This window comes from Phytophthora infestans, genomic scaffold (genome assembly GCF_000142945.1).
Source record: "Phytophthora infestans T30-4 supercont1.16 genomic scaffold, whole genome shotgun sequence".
NCBI lineage: Eukaryota > Oomycota > Peronosporomycetes > Peronosporales > Peronosporaceae > Phytophthora > Phytophthora infestans.
Genome location: NW_003303743.1, coordinates 375,818 through 394,293, shown reverse-complemented (window position 1 = coordinate 394,293; position 18,476 = coordinate 375,818). Strand labels below are relative to the sequence as shown.

Below are 18,476 nucleotides of genomic sequence, written 5' to 3'. Positions count from 1 at the left end.
GAGGCTTCGTTGGCATTATTGCTTCCGCCGTGAACTGTTGTATAAGTGTCCACAGGCTCTTCGGAAAATTGACCACCAGCCGAGTCCCCTGCTGTCACCCCAGACGCCAGACAGGCCTCCACTCGTTCACGCTCCTCCATGATCAATGCCCAGCGCTCTGCACATATCAGACTATCACTAGAGTCGATTAGCGAGTCTTCAAGAGGCCTTGCTAGCACCCCACTGGGTTCTGGATAGTCTGGTCGCTCGACTGCCGAAGGCTGAGTTGCAGGCCATTGTCCGTAGATTTCACACTCACACTGAAACAGCTCGCGGTCTCTGCAACCTTCATAGGCCAGCACTTGCCAGTCTTGGTACTTCTTGAAATCCAGACGCACATAGCCGTCACCTCGCGGCAAATCCCCATCTGGAATCCACATTGCGATCGAGTCGTGTGCTGGTAGGTACACAGTTTTGTCGGATACATTGATCAAAGGAATGCTCTGAGACCGTCCATATCGAAACCTCGCCACTGACGGGATTAGCTTGCTCGTTCGACGAACCCACAGTACGTGTTCTTCCAGTCTGACTTGACGCTTCGCTAGTCGATATTCTCGCCATTCGTGCGCTTGAATGTCCAAACGCTCAGGTGGCCCGGTGCTAACATGGGAGCCGTACTCTTCGCTGTCGATCATGTTTTTGGTCTTGATCAGTGGGATTTGAACTTCGAGCGGCAATTGCGCTGCGCCGTGAAACAGGTCCAGCCGAATCTCAGCTGGATTCATAAAGTCGGTCCCGAGTACCACGTCGACGCCTTCACTATGCGCCATGACCCACATCTCGAATTCGTACACCATCTCCCATCCGAGCGTAATCTTGACGCACGCTCGTCGCGTCGTAGACACCCTGCCTTCACTGATTCCTTGAATGTCAATACGGCGTCCGTGATCAGGTACATCTCGGAGCCGCAACTTCTTGGCAAAGGCGTCAGTGATCACACTAACGTTCGCTCCTGTGTCGAGGAGGATCCTCGTCCGCTTGTCGTTTGCAGCTTCTTACACCAGAGCTCTCATTCTGATTCGCCGGTCAAATTTCTTGGCCGGCCACCACCCCTGTCTCTCGCCATGGTTCAACTTCATCATCTTGGAGTGACCATTGGGCTCGTCTCGCGCTGCACTTGAAACCACGCCGAACGTCCCCTCGCTGGTGCTCTCATCAGCATCAGCGCACTCCACTCTCTCTTCAACACCTCCACCGAGGATTCTACTCCTCTCCTTTTCATTTTCCGCCGCGTTCACACTTGTTACGTAATTATCAGGCCATTCACTCTGCCCCATGAAAGCAAATATGCACTCTGCTTCCATTGAAGGTTCGGCTAACTGTGGCAGCCCGATAGGGACCAACCCAGTTGTAGTTGGTAGGCTGTCTATTTAAAATTGCGTTCTTGAACGACGGTCTTGAGCTCTGCTGGGAGTTCCTCCTTCGGGTCTTTAGCACGCACGAATTTGGCAAGGTCTTGGAAGTGGCGGAAAAGTTCGCATTGTTCAGCATCGTGGAGTTGTTTGTAGAACTTGCATCGCTTGTTACAGTAGTGGGCGGAGTGACTCATGCCACCGCACACCGCGCATGGTCCGTTCTGTGGGCGTCTGTTGTCGCGGTTGAAGTCGCGCCGACCGCGTTGGTCCTGATTGAACCCACGGTCGCCACCTCGGCGATCTTGATTGAAGCCATTCTCGCGATCAGGCGTGTTCCCACGCGGCTGACGGTTGTCTGAACGTGTGTAGGTGCCTTCAGCGGCTGCACGGCGCTCATTTTCGTTAGCCGCGGCGAGGAATCGGTCATTTTCATCCAATGAGAAATCACCATTAATATTTTCAGGCTGAAAGTCGTTATACTCGTCTTGGACATCGTTGTAAGCGTTCGGATCTTCATTTGAATACTCGAATACTCGGTGCCCCCTGAGCAGCTTCACGACCCTCCAATCCAGCTAGTAGGTCATCCACCGTGGCTTCAATGAGCGTCACGCTTGGTTTATTAACATTTTGTCATCGCGGCGACGGTCATCACGCCGATTTTTGCGGGCGTACGCATAGTCGCGTCGCGCATCACGACTCTTGGAGTATCGATACTCACTGTCACGCTTAGCCATTCGCTCCTTGCCCTTGAGAACATCTTCTCTTCGAGCTCGTAAATGTCGGTGACTCGAGTATGGTAGAGACTCTCCGCCAACTTGTCATCATCACACGCTGCCAGGAACTGCTGTACGTGTTCTTTCGCGTCGCGACCACTCTTCTCATAGTGTAGACGGGCGTTCCGAGCGTAGCCATTCAGCCTGTTTATGAAGTCGCACAGATATTCGCTACGTCCCGCTTTGCATAGTAGTAACGTAACAGTGCCATCTGCGTGAACTGCGAGCAATAGTAGCGAATGAGCGCATCACTCAACAGCTTTCACTTGCGCTTCGTCTTCTTCGGAAGTTGACGGAACTAATGAATGATGAACGGCTCCGTCCCGGAGACTAAGCTCAAATGGAATGCACCATTTGTCGGGATCTGTGTGAGCTCCAGTCATTTCGTAGACGAACCCACGGAGCCACTGCATACAGCTCTCGCTCTTATTGCGAGAGCCTGAGAACGGCTTGATGCGATCCAATGGTCGGTGCGATGCCATTTCAATCCTCGGTGTCGGGTCCACGTCGTTCAGCGCCGCTAGCTCGTTCGTTTGACGCATCAGCTCGACTTGAGGATCTTCCTCGTCGAATGTACGCACCAAAACGTCATCGTCACCTGACGAACCATAGCTGTCAACTTGACGACGTCCGGTACCACCTTTGGAAGCTCGCGCACCGCCCTGGCGACCGAACGAACCCTCGTTACCAGCATACACACGTTGCATACGGCTCTCCGAACGTGGCGTAACCATGTACGAGTCTTGAAAGTACGGTGAAGCTTCGGTAGTGCCAAAGGCACCACGACCAACTCCACGCTTGTCGGAGGAGTATGGTCGAGTCGTTGGGGTGTCTGTGGCAGCTGAATCGTGGACGGATCTTCATCTTGAACGATCGTTCGACTCACAGGCTGCTTACCAGCGTTAATGCCAATAGCGCCAAACGCCTTCCGAAGCTTCTGCTTCCATTTCTGGAGAGCTGACCCGGCTTCATGGGGACTCCAATCTTGGAGCGACATCGTCGATGGGTACGTCTCATTCTCGAAGCCCAGCGACAACAGTAGCGAGACTGAATCCTCGGCAGCTTGGCTAGTCGACACCGAGTTGACTGGGTATTGAAGCTCCTGCGCAAGAGCAGGCCAGTCGGCCTTTCTCTTGGGGATGGGCTTGAAAAGCTGCATCCACTCATCATTCTGCATCAGCGCTTGTACGCGGTCGAAAACGCGCTTGGCGACTGGTGTGTCACCGTTGATAGGTGGGCGAGGAGCTTTCAGCAATGCTGAATGCTTCGCACTCGCCACCGAAGGTTTAGAACCCTCAGTCCCATCGTGATATTCTTCATAGACCAGTTCTGGTCCCCCAACGTCATCTAGCTCGTCGGCGAGGTTCCTCGAAAGGGCCCTGGTCGCCCCGCTCAGCCCCGATGATAGCGCGGCCGTCTCCGGTGTCGCTGCGCCTGACTCTGGAGCCAGCGTCTTGTCTTCGTAACCTTCATAGTCGTGGGCGTCAGGACCGATGTCCGCCTCGTCGTCAAAGCTCACCGAAAGCTCGGTGGCGGCTGCAAAGCGTGCAGCCGAACTTGAGCTCTCGTTGCGAGCTCCGTTAGACTTGGCAGGCGTAGCTGGTACCGTCGGTTGTCCTTTCGCCATGTTTCTTGTTTTCTTTTTCCTGTTCTTCTTCTCTTGGTAGCTCGTAAACTGGAGGGCCATACAAACAGCTCACAATGGTCACAATCTGTTCCCGGGTCGCGGCATCAGCTGTGGTGTTGGAATTCCCACGTGAACTCTAGCTACAAATGTAGTTAGGACGTTCTCACAACAATACGTCTACTAGGATAGTAAACGATCGTTCGGGCGGACCTGAAGACCCCAGTTCTGCCCTTGCACCGGGACAAACTGGACCTTGTAAACTACTTATATAGGCCAGCCAGTAAAATAAGAGCACGCTACTAGCACGAGCAAAGCTAGCAGGTGTTTTGAATCTTCGTGGTCCCAACAGCGGAAGGGTACCAGGCACGGGTAAACCTTTTACGAGATCACCGAGTGTTCAACACTCGGCTGGAAGAAATAAAAGAGATGCAATACAAGAAATCCCAGTCGTGCAAATAGGCAGCAATAAGCCGTCACGTAAAACCTCCCGATAGTAATCGGCCAAAAGACACAGTCTCTTGGCCTTGCCGGATGAGCCCTCGCTACAGAGCTTCGAGCTCACCGACAGGCATAACACACTCAAACAAGCTTGACCAGACGCTTACCTTGAAGCCGGACGTCGTTCTGTGTGTTTGAGTAGAAATTCTGTTCTGTATTTATGTTTACCTTTTCGGGTCTATTCCTAATAAGAAGTCCTAATCAAGTATACAAATATCAAGTGAACAATGATCCGTAATGGATCTTCTTGCACGCCAAGCGTCGTCTGCACAGTCGCATGAGCATCTTTAACGGCTCGCGCCCTGTCCCAGACGGCGCACGTGCCTTCAAAGGGTCGCTGAGTTTTCCGCGAACTCATCCCAACCGCCACCGAGGGTTCGTACCGTAGATGGTTAGCTCTTGGCCGCTGAATGCGAATCCGGCCAGTCCATTATTAATAATAAGGACATCCTGGATTCAGTGACATATGGACCGTATCCAATATTCGCTGAGTTCTCGGTAGTGACACCGTCGAGTCTCTTGCACCTTGGAGTCACTGTACATCACATGACCGAGGGTTCGTCGCTTCGATTTTTGATGCAGGGTCATTTACCATTCGCTTCAGTGTATCCAGCGCTAATTGTCCGGATCGAGCGTGAAATCCCATTAGTGTGTCCTTCTCTGCTGCTAAAGACGCCGCATCCGCGTCAACCGCGCTTAACGTCATCTCTGGCACATTCTCAGCGCTCACCTTCACACCTTCCAGCTGTGCAACAAACACGTTGTGTGTTAATTCCACGAAGAGGTTTACGCTGTTTCCTTTCGTCACAGCGAACCGTCCGTTTAGCTTGACCAACACGCAACCTCGCTTCAGCAGGCGTCCAAACGAAATTAGATTGTGGTCCAGCTTAGGCGCATAGTAGACATTACGCAGTTCCACATCAGTGCGTACACTATCCACCACGGTCTTCAGCAGTACTGTGCCTTTCATGGCCACACCCATTGCATTTCCGTCTGGCAGTACGCAGCTCTATTCTCCATGACACTCTTCCGCGTCAGCAAGCAGCGATGGGTCATTCACCAGGTACCTGCTCGCACTGCTGTCTACTATTCAGCTCCACACACCCACCGAGTGCACACCATGGCTTGCCGCCAGCGCAAATCGGACAGGTCTTTCGTCCCCGCTTCCATGTATCCCTCCTTACGTCCATTCTCAAATGTCCAATCTGTTTGCATCCGTGACATCGCCGTGTGCTCTCTGTAACCGAGCTCACAAATGCCTTACCGACGTGCTTCGAACCTTGTCCTCGTCGGTCATCATCTGGGCCCACATTGCCAACTCGTTGGCTTGCTGGAGTGGATCTAGCCGCATGAGGTCGCACTTCGCCATCCGTGCATGTCGCAGATCGAGGTCCGCGTACTTCACAATGTTCTCGAGCACGAGAGTGGAAGAGGCCCTAGTAGCACCCATGAGCGCATTTAAATACACAAAGTGTTCGCTCCAGGATTGAGAGGCGTCCTTCTTTGCCGCAAATATCTTCATACCCTGCTGCGTCGAGATAGCCCGTCGGAAGGACATGTGCATTTGCTCCATGATGAACCGCAGCGTTGGCTGTGTCGCCCACCATCGCATAATATGCTGCTGAAAGAACATTTCCGCTCTGTCTCGCAGATGCTGACCAATTGTTTTTACCTTGGATCGCTCGGGCCAGCGACCCCCGCAAGCTTGCTCATCCATTTCTATCTGCTCAATGAAAATCAATGCCCATTGTTCGAATCCGCTGCCTAGGCCTTTGTAAACCTCGCTACCGCCAAAGGTACTTATTGAAATCTTGGCGTCCCTGGCAGATAGTACATTTTCCTCGATCTGCAGCGGTGCCGGTCTGTGGGCTTGGTACTGTGGCACATGCGGGGGAACTGCTGGTTCTTCTGCTTGTCTATCAAAAGGAGCGACCCTTTCTTGACCTCCAGCGCTGAACCCGCCGTAAACACCACGGGTCAGCATGCCATCACCAAATTTATATGCACCCAGCTCATGGAGCTGCATCTGCTGCATACGGAGGCTACCTCCTTGCTGAGCACCCGTCGGTACACGCTTTGGTTGAAGTCTGCTCTCATTCCGGGCGGAGTAACCGCTGGAGGCTGCCGATTCGACGTCAGCGAGCGCTCCAGTCTTTCAACCTTGTCTGTGAGCTTGGTCACAAGTTGTGCCAGCACCCCCACGTCTGGTGCAACTTTCTTATCCTTCTGGTTGTCACTCCTTTCGTGAGCGACACCGGAGGCTGGGGCCGGTTGTCTCTGTGTAACGGGGTACGTAGCCCTAAGTGTACCCTGGTTACATGAAGTGTGACACTTCACACTTCAGGAGTATGACACGTCATACTCCGGGATATTTGGTACAAGGTACCAAGGTCGTTCAAAGCCAACCATTGGTCAAACGACATTGCATTTCTCTAGGTAACTTATAGTTTGTATTAAGCCCAAACTTAACCTACCTATAAATATACTCAGTTTACAATCTACCTTATTTAGGTCACTTCGCTCTCTTTAAATAAAGAGGGGGCCTGTGAGCTGCCGTTCACTGCGAGTTTGTATACTCTCGGAAGACAACTTCCTCTAGCGCAAGGTGCTGTGTGACCCCGTCACACTTGGTAGCACTTGTAGTCAATCCACGCCACCGCGGGTAGACTACCTGAACCTCTCCGAAGTTCGTTGCCATGGATAGGAGCGACTTCTCCTATATGAACGACTCTCAGTTCGAGTCGGTTCGGAAGATGGCAGGCATCTTCGGGATGGAGGCCCTGCAGATCCTGGTGGTGTCAACACCAGCTGAGCAGCTCGAGCGCGTCAATGCTTTCGACGCGTACGAGCAGGGCCTCATCGCGCATGTGCGGAAGAACCTGCGGGCTCCGGCGGCGGAAGCAAATCAGCCTCACCCGAAGCCAATACGGCTGAAGGTTAAGCCGTATGAAGGGAAGGAAGGCGAGAACCTTCACTTCTGGGTCCGAGAAGTAGCGCTCGCGATGGACGCGGCTCTGATCTCGACCGAGCAACTGCGTGTTGCTTTTGCACTCTCCAACCTTAGCGGTCGTGCTAAGAGTTGGGTGTACACACGGGAAGCAACATCCCCTGGATGTTTCACATCCTGGGCTCAGCTGTGCGAACATCTCCGAGCCGCGTTCCTCCCGGCGAACTACGAGTACCGCCAGCGTTGGCGCTTCCTCTCGTGTAAACAAGGGAGGCGCGAACTGCACGAGTATGTGCAAGAGATACGGGAGCTCACGGCGTCCCTAGTGGGAAACCCACTCAATGAACACATCAAGATGACTGTGTTCATGGACGGCCTTCGAGTGGGCCCCGCACGCACTCAGCTGTTCCGGGTGCAGGCAAGCACCCTTGAAGAGGCGATTCAAGTGGCTCTTCAAGAAGAGTACAGCCATCGCCAGGCGCGTACGCCGGCCTCAGCGTGGCCTGGGAGCTCCTTGTCGGCTCCCGGTCGAACAAGCCCCAACGGACCAGTTCCCAAGGAACTCGGGTCCGCCGAACAGCGTGACATCCGCTGCTTCGGCTGTGGGAAGATGGGCCACTTCAAGCGTGACTGCCCCGCGGAAAGACTCCGCAGACGGTCCTTCCCCAAGCCCGTCCTCAAGGGTCGCTGGCAAAAGCCAGGATCCCGGGGACAGGGGAACGCAGGGAACCAGTAGGGGCGGGGCGCCCTACTGGGGAAGAACTAAGTCTTCGTGATGGGTGCGCGGGTGGCGCGTACCACGGGGACTTAGCCCCTGAGAGTCTTCGCACTCTCGAATCGGCGAAGAGCAGCGGCGGGTTGCTCGTAGTACACGGTGTACGGGGATACGATCATCCCTTTAGAATCTTGATTGACTCTAGGGCGTCGAAGCATTTCGCACGCCGCCAGACGGTTGCTCGTGACAGCAACAAGTTGTCCGAAGCTTTGAGAGAAAGCAAGGGCAACGGGACGGTGTCAGTGCGACTGGCCGACGGGAAGGTCGTCACTGACCCCAACGTCCAAGTGGATCTGGCTGTCAAGTTTGAAGACTTTGACAGCCTCGAACAGTTCACTGTCCTCGATATGGATCCATATGATATGATCCTGGGCATGCCCTGGCTTGAGAAGCACGAGCCCTGGATCGACTGGCGAGACAAGGCAATCGGTGCCAGCCGCCCTGCGCAGTCCGACAGAGCATTGGTGAGTCATGTTCCCACCTCTGTCAGGACCCGGGGCGCCCGCGAGGGCTGCCAGGGTACCAAAGCATTCGGCAGATGCTTGGGAGTCGTCGACGTATATGACGACTCCGAGGATGTTTTGATGGTGGCCGCGCCCAGAAGAGGCGCTGGCCAAGTGGATAACTTAGGTCCACAGGCGGGTAACTTAGTTCCGCAGACAGCTGCAGCTGTCATGAACACTGAGAACAGCGTGTTCAGAGTGGGTAACAGAGTTCCACTCACGGTCGCCCAGACCTTAACTGAAGAAGAAGACGTCGGATACGCTTCCTGTGTGGGTAACACAGTGCCACACGCGGTCGCCCAGACCTTAACTGAAGCGGAAGGCGTTGAACACGCTTCCTGTGTGGGTAACACAGTGCCACACGCGGTCGCCCAGACCTTAACTGAAGAGGAAGGCGTCGAACACGCTTCCTGTGTGGGTACCACAGTACCACACGAGGCCACGAGTGTCTCGGATGTCGTAGCGCCGACATCCCTAGACGTAAGCAACAAAGCCCGACGTCACGGTCGCCGTCGTCAACGACGCCGCCGCCGCCTCAAGTCGGACCCGAACTTCGTTCCGATCGACGTCGCTTCAAGCGACTCGGAGTCCAGAGCCCGGGCTCCTCCGACAAGGCCGGTGGAAGAGTGTTATTACATCTTCGATGGTGAGACCGGTTTACCCGTCAAGGCATCTGGTGTCCACTTGGAACCGTTGCCAGAGGTTGCAGAGATACTGAACCTCGAGGAAATGACGGCTGAGTCTTTCCTGACCAACCTCAAGGCTGGAGAGATTGCTGAGATGGTACTCATGAGACCTGAGTCCACTCGGGAGGAGCTGAACTCCTCCTCTATCTTGGACGAGAACGTCCGGGAAGACCTAAACAAGCAGCGTCAGGCGCGCTTGGGTTCTGAGATCCTTAAGAACCCCAAGGATCCGGTGTATCCTTTGGTGACGGAGTATGCGGACGTGGTGAACAAACACCCACCGACCCAACTCCCACCGGATCGAGGCGTACGGCACGAGATTGATCTCGTGCCTGGCACAAAGTATTGTGTCACGAGGCAATGGCCTCTCCCGCGCGAACAGTGCGAGGTCATTGATGCCTTCTTCGCCGCGAAAGCGAAGGCAGGCATGGTGCGGGATTCGAAATCCCCGCACTCGACGCCGACTTTCTGCGTTCGGAAGCCGAACGGAAAGTGGCGTCTTGTTCACGCTTTTAACAAGCTGAACAACGCAACGGTGCCGGCCCAAACACCAATCCCACGAAAGGATGTGTTGTTGAACAGCATGGCCGGGAGCGTACTGTACAGTGCGCTGGATTTGGTAGACGGATACTACCAAATCCTGATGCGAGAGAGCGACATCCCGCTCACCGCGGTAAGCACTCCAAGCGGCATGCTTTGGGAGTGGCTCGTCATGCCGCAGGGCTTGTCTAACGCCCCGGCGACGTTCAATCGCCTGGTGATGCAATTGTTCCGCCCTTTGCGTACCTTCGTACAGACGTACTTCGACGACATATTCGTCCATAGCCGTGCCGAGGGAGGAAAGACGGCCATGGAGGTGCATCTAGGACACCTCCGTCGAGTGTTGGACGTAATGCGAGCGAACAAGCTCTACGCCAACATCGACAAGTGCGTTTTCGCGTCACCAGAGATTAAAGTTCTCGGTTGCTTCGTAAGCAACGTGAGCGTTCGGGCTGACCCAGACAAGGTCAAGGCCATAGCAGCACGGCCGACGCCCCGATCCCAGAAGGATCTTCGAAAGTGGTTGGGCTTGGCCAACTACCTTCACAAGTACAGCGCAGGGTACGCGGGCTTCGCTAAGCCCTTGTCGAGCCTCCTTCAGAAGGACGTCGACTGGCGCTGGGAGCAAGAGCACCAGGATGCTTTTGACAGCATCAAGGTCAGTCTCCAAGAGGCCCCTGTCCTGTCCCTGCCGGACGAGACGAAGCCGTTTAGCGTCGTCTGTGATGCCTCCGATTACGCCATCGGGTGTGCATTGCTGCAGGCGGACACGGCTGGACACGAACGAGTCATCTCGCTCCAGTCCAGGCAGCTCAAAGCCGCCGAGCGGAACTACCCTGTCCACGACAAGGAGCTCCTGGCAATGAAATATGCCCTTGTGAAGTTTCGTGTTCACCTTCTGGGCTCTAGGCTCTTTGTGATCTACACAGACCACGCGTCCTTGAGGACGGCGACTAACTCGCCTCACCTCTCCCAAAGGATGGCGAGGTGGCTGTCCTTCTTCGCGGAATACAACTTCCTCGTCGAATACAGGCCGGGCAAGCTCAACGTGCGTGCGGACGCCCTCTCTCGGCGTCCTGACTATGAGTTGGCCCACATCACGCGAATGACAACGGGTCTGTACGATCGGATACGCATGGCGTATCGGGACGATGAGGCTGTCGCGCCTATCGTCAAGTTCCTTATGGCCGGGACGAGCGCGAAGTCCGACTGGCTCTCGTCGCGACAGCGCTCACGGCTCCACCGATATGGGTTGAAGGAGGGCCTCCTCTATTACCGGGTGGAGCCGACTGATCCTCCACGGGTGGTCGTACCCAACGACGAGGATCTGAAGTTCGACATCCTCGCGGAGGCGCATGACGCGTCCTCCAGCGGCCACTTCGGCCGCGAGAAGACCTTTCTGTCGGTCTCTCAGTCCTTCTGGTGGACCCACATGTACAAGTGGGTCGCCCAGTACGTTAAGACATGCGAAACATGTCAGCGGGTCAAACCCGCAGGGCACTCTTCGGCTCCACTACAGAGCCTGCCCGTACCGGCTGACTGTTGGAGGTCGATGAGTCTTGACTTCATCTTTGGCCTTCCCGCCGACGGACACGGCAACACCGGAATTTTGGTGTTCGTGTGTCGGCTGAGCAAGATGGTACATCTTGCTCCAGTTCCCGTCACTGTTACGGGCGAACAAACCGCAAGGTTGTTCGTAGATGGCGTGTTCCGCTATCACGGTCTCCCGGAGACGATTGTCTCGGACCGAGACCCGCGGTTCACTGCTGCGTTTTGAAAAACGCTGTTTACTTTACTGGGAACTCGTCTGCAGATGTCCACTGAGGACCATCCGCAGACAGACGGCCAAACAGAGCGTGTCAATCGAGTGCTCGAGGACACTCTGCGCAGTGTGTGTGCGGCAGCACCACGTACTTAACCGACGCAGCTTCCAGTTGTTGAGTTTGCGCTCAACAACGCGGTGCACGCGTCCACGGGGTTCACGCCGTTCTACTTGAACGGCTTCCGTCACCTCAGAGTGCCTCTCACTCTTCGAGGAGACACTGACTCCTCTATTCTAAGTGGGGGAGAGGCTCGGAAAGCCCTTTCCTCCCAGGTCTCGGATGTCAGACCAGTTTCGCTGCGGAAACAGGTGAAGTCCTTTATGGATACCAAGCTGAGCGTTGTCAGCAGGGTCCGCGATGCCATGGCAGCGGCCCAAGATAAACAAAAGGAGTACTCTGACAAACATGGAAGAGGAAACTTAAGTATATTTGAGGTTGGGGACTTAGTGTTGCTAGACACGAGGAACCTACCTCTAGACACTGTCAGATCTGTCTGCAGCAACAAGCTGAAGCACCGTTTCATCGGACCATTTGCAGTCCTGGCCAGACATGGTGCAGTCGTACACCATCGACCTGCCAAAGTCAATGACGACGCACCCGACGTTCTATGTTGGACGTCTTAAGCGGTACTTTGACCCGCAGGGGGTTGCTGACTCGCAGACCCCCCCTTGACCCAGCTCCTCGAAGCGAGGGCCGGTCACAGTCGTCGACGAGGGCGTCGGAGCAGGCACCCAAGCCTCGGTCGGGACGGCAAGGCTGCGGTCAAGACCGTACGCCGGAAGGGCTCCATACGAACGGACCCCGGCGCCATACGCCGAGTACGCTGAGTACGCCGGGTACGCACCATACGCGTACGTCTGGGAGTGTGCCGCAGGCGGCTCCGGATGTGGCAACAAAGCCTCGATCCGTCGGATCATGCGAAAGGCCTCGTCCAGATCGGACGAAGAGGCCCGACGATCCACCCGCAGGTGCAGGCTCGCGACCTCTCGCTCCAACAGGTCCAGGCGACCCGCAAGGCGAGCGAGCTCGCCCTGATTCCCGGCTTGGGCGGCAGCATCACCGCCAGTCCCAAGGCCAAGTGCAATCTCAAGCACGAGGACACGTTGACGGAGGCGGTCAACCTCAGGGCCCTGTGTCGGACCCGCTGTCGGAGCACTCGGACGAAAGTGGCTTTCGGGAGGCGCCGAGTACTCGAACTCGTACGAGGGCACCTCCGCCCCTTCTGGACCGGAATGGTGAAGTCCACTTCCACGTGGAGCGGATCCTCCAGGACCAACGGCGTCGCGGTAAGCGACAGCTCCTCGTGAAGTGGAGGGGTTAAGCCCACTCCGAGAACTCGTGGGAGCCGATTGAACGGCTCCTAATTGACAGCCCGAAGGCTGTCGCAATCTGGGAACAGAAGCGGTAACAGCTTCATAAGTAGTCCGGGGCTTCTTGCCCGAACGGGGTACGGACGATGAATACATTCCGTACCCGCGCTCATCATGAGCGCTAGAAGCCGCACGCTTCAGGATGTCCCTTGGCAGCATGCGCTTGCTGATCAAGTGGGCAAACCTCACACGAAGATTACGCTGGTCCAGGATGCGGGACAGCAGCTGATCTTCATGGAGTTCCCGTAACTCCGTTGGTAAGTACTTACGAGACTCCACCCATGCCCAGAACATGTCCTCACAAGAACTCCACGTGGGACAGTTCTCGGGCATAGCCCAGGGGTATCCCCAGAGAGGATAGAGACCACCCCGGGTCTCGGGCTTCTTACGACAAGTCGTGAAGTCCTTGAGAGGGATGCGGTGTGGCGCGAGAAGCACACACCGAGCAGCCTCCAAGTTGTCGACGAACAACTGTTCTTTCTGAACAAGGGCTCGTTCATAGATGCCCCTAGAAGTTTGGCCGCCCACAAGGCCACGAGGAGCGACGAGAAGCTCTAAGAAGAGGTCAGCCCCAGAGCTCTCCTCGGGAGGCCAATACCCTCTTGAGTTGATGGCAGCTCCCTGGCTGACGGGTGCCACCACCGAACCCCCACGCACACGCTGGGCAGCTTGGAACTTCTCCTGCTGCTGGTCGAGGTCATTCAAGACCTCCCGGGGCTCAGCAATAGCACCCTCCTCCTCTTCTTCCTCCTTCTCCTCCTCTTCATCCGAGAAGTCGAAGATACTCTGATAGGAGTGTTGAGTCTCCTTCTCCTCGCAGAGTGGAGACTTAGAGGCTGTACGCTTCTTTGAGGGCTTGGCGCCCTCGGCTTTAGAGGCCTTAGCACGCGCAAGACCCTCGGCAAGCGAGAGACGTTTGCGAGGATTCTCTTCCTCATCGCCACCGGCTTTGGGAGTGCCCTTAGCCTTGACGGCCGGATTCTCAGAGCGCACAGACGTTCTGGGACTGTGATCACCTTGATCACTAGCGAGCGACTGCACGCTGTCATCCTTGTGCTCACTGGGCACTGGGCTGTGCCCTTCTGCAGAGCCCGCAGGAGCATCGTGCGTGCTCTCGGACTCGGCTTCGTCTTCACTGCCAGAGTTGAACTCACGTTCCACGAACCGAGGGCTCGGACGATTGTCTGAGGCCGAGGGCGACGGACTGCGGCGCTTGCTTGCTCGCTTGCCCACAGCCGTGTCAGCCGAGGAACCGATCGCCTCGGAGGCCACCTGAGTAGCCTCCTTGAGTGCCGAGCCTTTGCCGTGAGGCTTAAAGCTCTTGGCTTGCGCCTTACCGGCCGCAGCCTTGGAGCGTGTCTTAGCACCGCTCTTTGCTGTGCCACGAGGCATGGTAACGGTCAAATTGGAGACCTAGACGAAGAGCGCACAGGTTGCTGCTTGAGGCTCTAACTGTGAAGTGAGCCTCCGCCGCGCTCGCGCGGCCAAGTCGATGGTTTTCGACTTTGAGAATGAGAGTTTGTGACGAACACCTCTTCATTCTGATTGGTCGGTAAACCGAACCTAAGTGGGGGGATGTAACGGGGTACGTAACCCTAAGTGTACCCTGGTTACATGAAGTGTGACACTTCACACTTCAGGAGTATGACGTGTCATACTCCGGGTTATTTGGTACAAGGTACCAAGGTCGTTCAAAGCCTACCATTGGTCAAACGACATTGCATTTCTATTGGTAACTTATAGTTTGTATTAGACCCAAGCTTAACCTACCTATAACTGATCCTTACGAACCATTTAGAGTTATCGAGATAAACGGCTTTAAAGATTGACCACTCAAAAACGTAATTAAACGAATTTTTCAGTAGAGGCGTTTTTCCAAACGGACCCATTTTTTGGTGGTGTATCTTTTAAACGAGCACGATGAGCACCAGCACAAAATCTTCCAGCACTTCGGTTGTGGCCAGCGACACTAGTACCAGGACAAACACTGCGCTTCGGCATTATTACAGGAACCTACTGGGCTCTCTTCTACCTGACCCGGACGAAACCGGCGGTGAAGGATCAGATGACAGTGTGTGGGAGCCAATATCAGGCGAATCAAGTGGCGTTTTGAGTGCTGAAGACGTTGAAGGTGCCTTGGAGGACGCCTTACAGGATCATTCAGACGTAGAGTCTGTTGAGGACCTCTCAGTGGAGGGTAGGATCTTTTGGTCTGATGACCAACTTCGGGAGCAAGTTACGAGTTTGATTCAGCAAGATCATTGCACGGAGAAGTGCCTTCAAGGCAAGGCAGCTGATCTTGAAAACTTCCTGTGCTCTTTGGGGCAAATGACTACGCATGAAAAGAAGCAGAGCATCCTGACTTCGCTGGCGATGTTGATGAAGACAGACACCGCAGTACGTGGTCGTGGGAGTGGTGAACGGCAAGTCCTCTCGTTTTATTTACCGCTAATAGGGCGTGTGTGTCGGGATTCATGGTGCGCCGTGTATGGGATCTCCACGGCAACAATCACGCGCTACCGACGACAGATACAGAGAGGTGCTTTCTCCGTCAACACACTTCGGGGCCAGCTCAACATCAACGCCGCTAAGATAGACATCCGTTGGTTGGTGAACTGGTTTCGAATGCTCGCCAAGACTCTGGGAGACGTCGTCCCGGTTAGAGTTCGAACGCAGAAGACGGTTGACGGAGCAGTCCGCAAGCAATTTTCTGACGAGAACTATACGCTGCTCCCTGCCTACTTCACCTGGGACCAACTCTCCAATGAGATGCACAACTACGTGGTGGAGAACGACTTGGAGGTGAGGGAACCTCGACCATCACATTTCCGACAGCTTTTACAGAAACATTGTCCCCTCATTCGAATCCGATCTCCTCGCAGCAACGTGTGCGACTTCTGTTCTATATTGTACGTACGTATGCGCTCTCAGGTCTCTGCCGAACTCACCGAAGAGCTTCGTGTTCACACTGCCGCAGCTAAAGCAATGAGGTTTGTACACAAGAATCATTCTGCTTCACCAAGGATTCTAAGATCATTCTGATTTACTATGAACTTTTATATAGGTTAGAGTACCAGAAAGACTTGCAAGCAGTTTCCGATGAACATGCTGTGATCGTGATGGACTTCAGTCAAAACTTGACACTGCCAAGTGTGACTTCTACGCCTTCTCAATGGTATTTCCTGTCTTTGATCAACGTAAACGTGTTTGGCATCTATTATGCCAACAAAGGCATTCAATAAAATTACGTCTACGACGAGTCGGTGGCGGGTAAAGGCAGTGACGAGGTGAACAGTATGCTGTATCTCTTTATTCACCGAATTGTGCTTGGCAATGGACACCGAAACCTTACAATTTACGCCGACAACTGTGGAGGCCAGAACAAGAACAACTTCGTCATCAAGATGCTGCTAGCACTAACTCAAATTGGTAATCTGGAGACTATTGATTTCAAATTCTTTGTAAAAGGACACACCAAAAATGCTGTCGATCGCGGCTTCGGGCACATGAGAAAGAAATTTGCGAAGGAGGATGTTTGGACTACGGATCAGTTGTTGGAAGTGATCAATGCGTCTTCCGTAAGCGCAGCTATCGTCCATGTTCGCAAGGAAAACTCGATGATGAAGGCGTTTCGTACGGTGGTCTTAGAAGCTTACAAAAATCTCGGAAACGTGCAGCGGTATCAGCTTTTTGCGATGCGTACAGCCAGCTCTGGAGTTGTGACGTGTCGTGTAGGACCGGGTGATGTGGGTGTTGATGAAGACCTACGAAGAACGTTTGATGGGATAAAGACCGATGATACGAAGGTGCGCAACCTTCTGAACAACTATCTTGAGCTCCTACAGCCTCCAGCCCCCAATTTTGAAAAGAAGCAGCAAATGCACAACAAAAAGAAGCCGTACGTGCCCGTCGAGTACGCATCAGACCCAATATACGCAGCTCCAACCGACGAAGAGGAACGACTCGCAAACGAAGCTAAGCAGTCGCGTCGTAAAGCAAGCACGCAGAAGAAGAAGAAAAGCGCTAGCTGTCTGGAAGGCCAAGCAACGACGAACCCCGTCAGCATGGATGTAGCTACGGACAGCACAGCCCAGCCTAAAACCTGCAAACACACGCAGGCGTGCCAGGAAAGAAACGTAGGCCCACAAAGGCACTAAATGTTAGCAGCAAAATGATATGATCCTTCTAGCCCGTACCCATTTGTTTTTAAAATAGGCTGTAAGTACCCAAAACAACTCCCCTCAAATTTGGGCCCCAACTGGTAAAGACCTTCATTTGAAGCCGAAGGAAGTCGAATTAGGACGCGGGAATAGGCTCAAACGATGCGGATACGTTAACTACACAAGAAGAGTAAAAACGTTTTTTTCTTATGTTTGTCTTTCTGGGAGGCAATTTTGTTTGGTGGACTCGAGCTCCTTCACTTTTTAGCTTTTTAGAAGTCTGAAGGCATCATTTGAAAGAGGAGATCCTCCTCGTTCGAATGGTGTGCCTAAAACGCGAATCGTACTTAGGTTTGTAAGCGTCATTTCGTTTCGCGCCGTCTCAAATATACTCAGTTTACAATCTACCTTATTTAGATCACTTCGCTCTCTTTAAATAAAGAGGGGACCTGTGAACTGCCGTTCACTGAGAGTTTGTGTACTCTCGGAAGATAACTTCCTCTAGCGCAAGGTGCTGTGTGACCCCGTCACACTCTGCGTCCGGGCCGTTGCCCATTGGACTCACACCGGTAGAACTGGCACTTGTGCATGCATATTAAGAAAGGAAGTAAATGTATTTGAGGAGCTAGCCTTCCGCTAGGAGCTGGATTTACACGCACACGACACTGTGAACTATTATAGCGGAAGGCTAGCTCCTCAAATACATTTACAGTCGTGCACCTCCAATTCGACAGGGCGGACCATATCAACAGTGCCAGGGCATAAGTGCACAACGTAAAGCAAAAACCAAACGCAAACCCAGTGCACTGATATTTTATTTGTTAATTCAGTACAAAAATTACGCCAATCTTCTGCATAAATTTGGCGTCAGACGCGCGAATCGCGGGCGCGCAACAGCGCTTCCGGTCGCGATAGGCGTCCAGCAATGCGGCAACTTCCGCGGACCGCTTAAGAATACTCTGGACGGTAGTGCGCTTTACTGCTCGGGGGGTCTTAAAGCGCTCCGTTGCCCAACGAGCAAGTTCGGAGTGAGAGCATGCAGGATCTGACTTGTGCTTCTCGCACAAAGACTGCTTTTGTGGGACATGTAGGAGGAAGGGCGATGTCCCATTGTCTTTGGCGGTAAAAATCAAATTGTGTGTTTGTATGAAGACGTCCGATCCAAAATTTAAAATCAGATCGATGCCGCTTGTCATCCCTCGGCGAGGAGGGGAAAATTGTTGAGGTTAACTGCTAGGGTGGTGATGGGCAAAGGTAATTGCGCATCCGATTCGCGTAATCATAAAATCTGGCAGGGTATCGACTGATACCGGTGTCGAATTGGATCTGCGTGCCAGTTCTACAAAATCAGCAAGTTATTTCACAATAATGACATCGCCA

General features: G+C 53.9%; 1 protein-coding gene across 1 annotated transcript; it reads left to right on the top strand.

Annotated features, from left to right (window-relative positions):
* Positions 1-16,556: 16,556 nt before the first annotated feature.
* Positions 16,557-17,076, top strand: PITG_08700 (uncharacterized protein; the record flags this gene model as incomplete). The annotated part of the gene is made up of 3 exons (XM_002902738.1): positions 16,557-16,569; positions 16,654-16,926; positions 17,021-17,076. 3 exons carry the CDS (start codon positions 16,557-16,559, stop codon positions 17,074-17,076), a joined length of 342 nt encoding a protein of 113 aa, XP_002902784.1.
* Between the last annotated feature and the right edge of the window lie 1,400 nt (positions 17,077-18,476).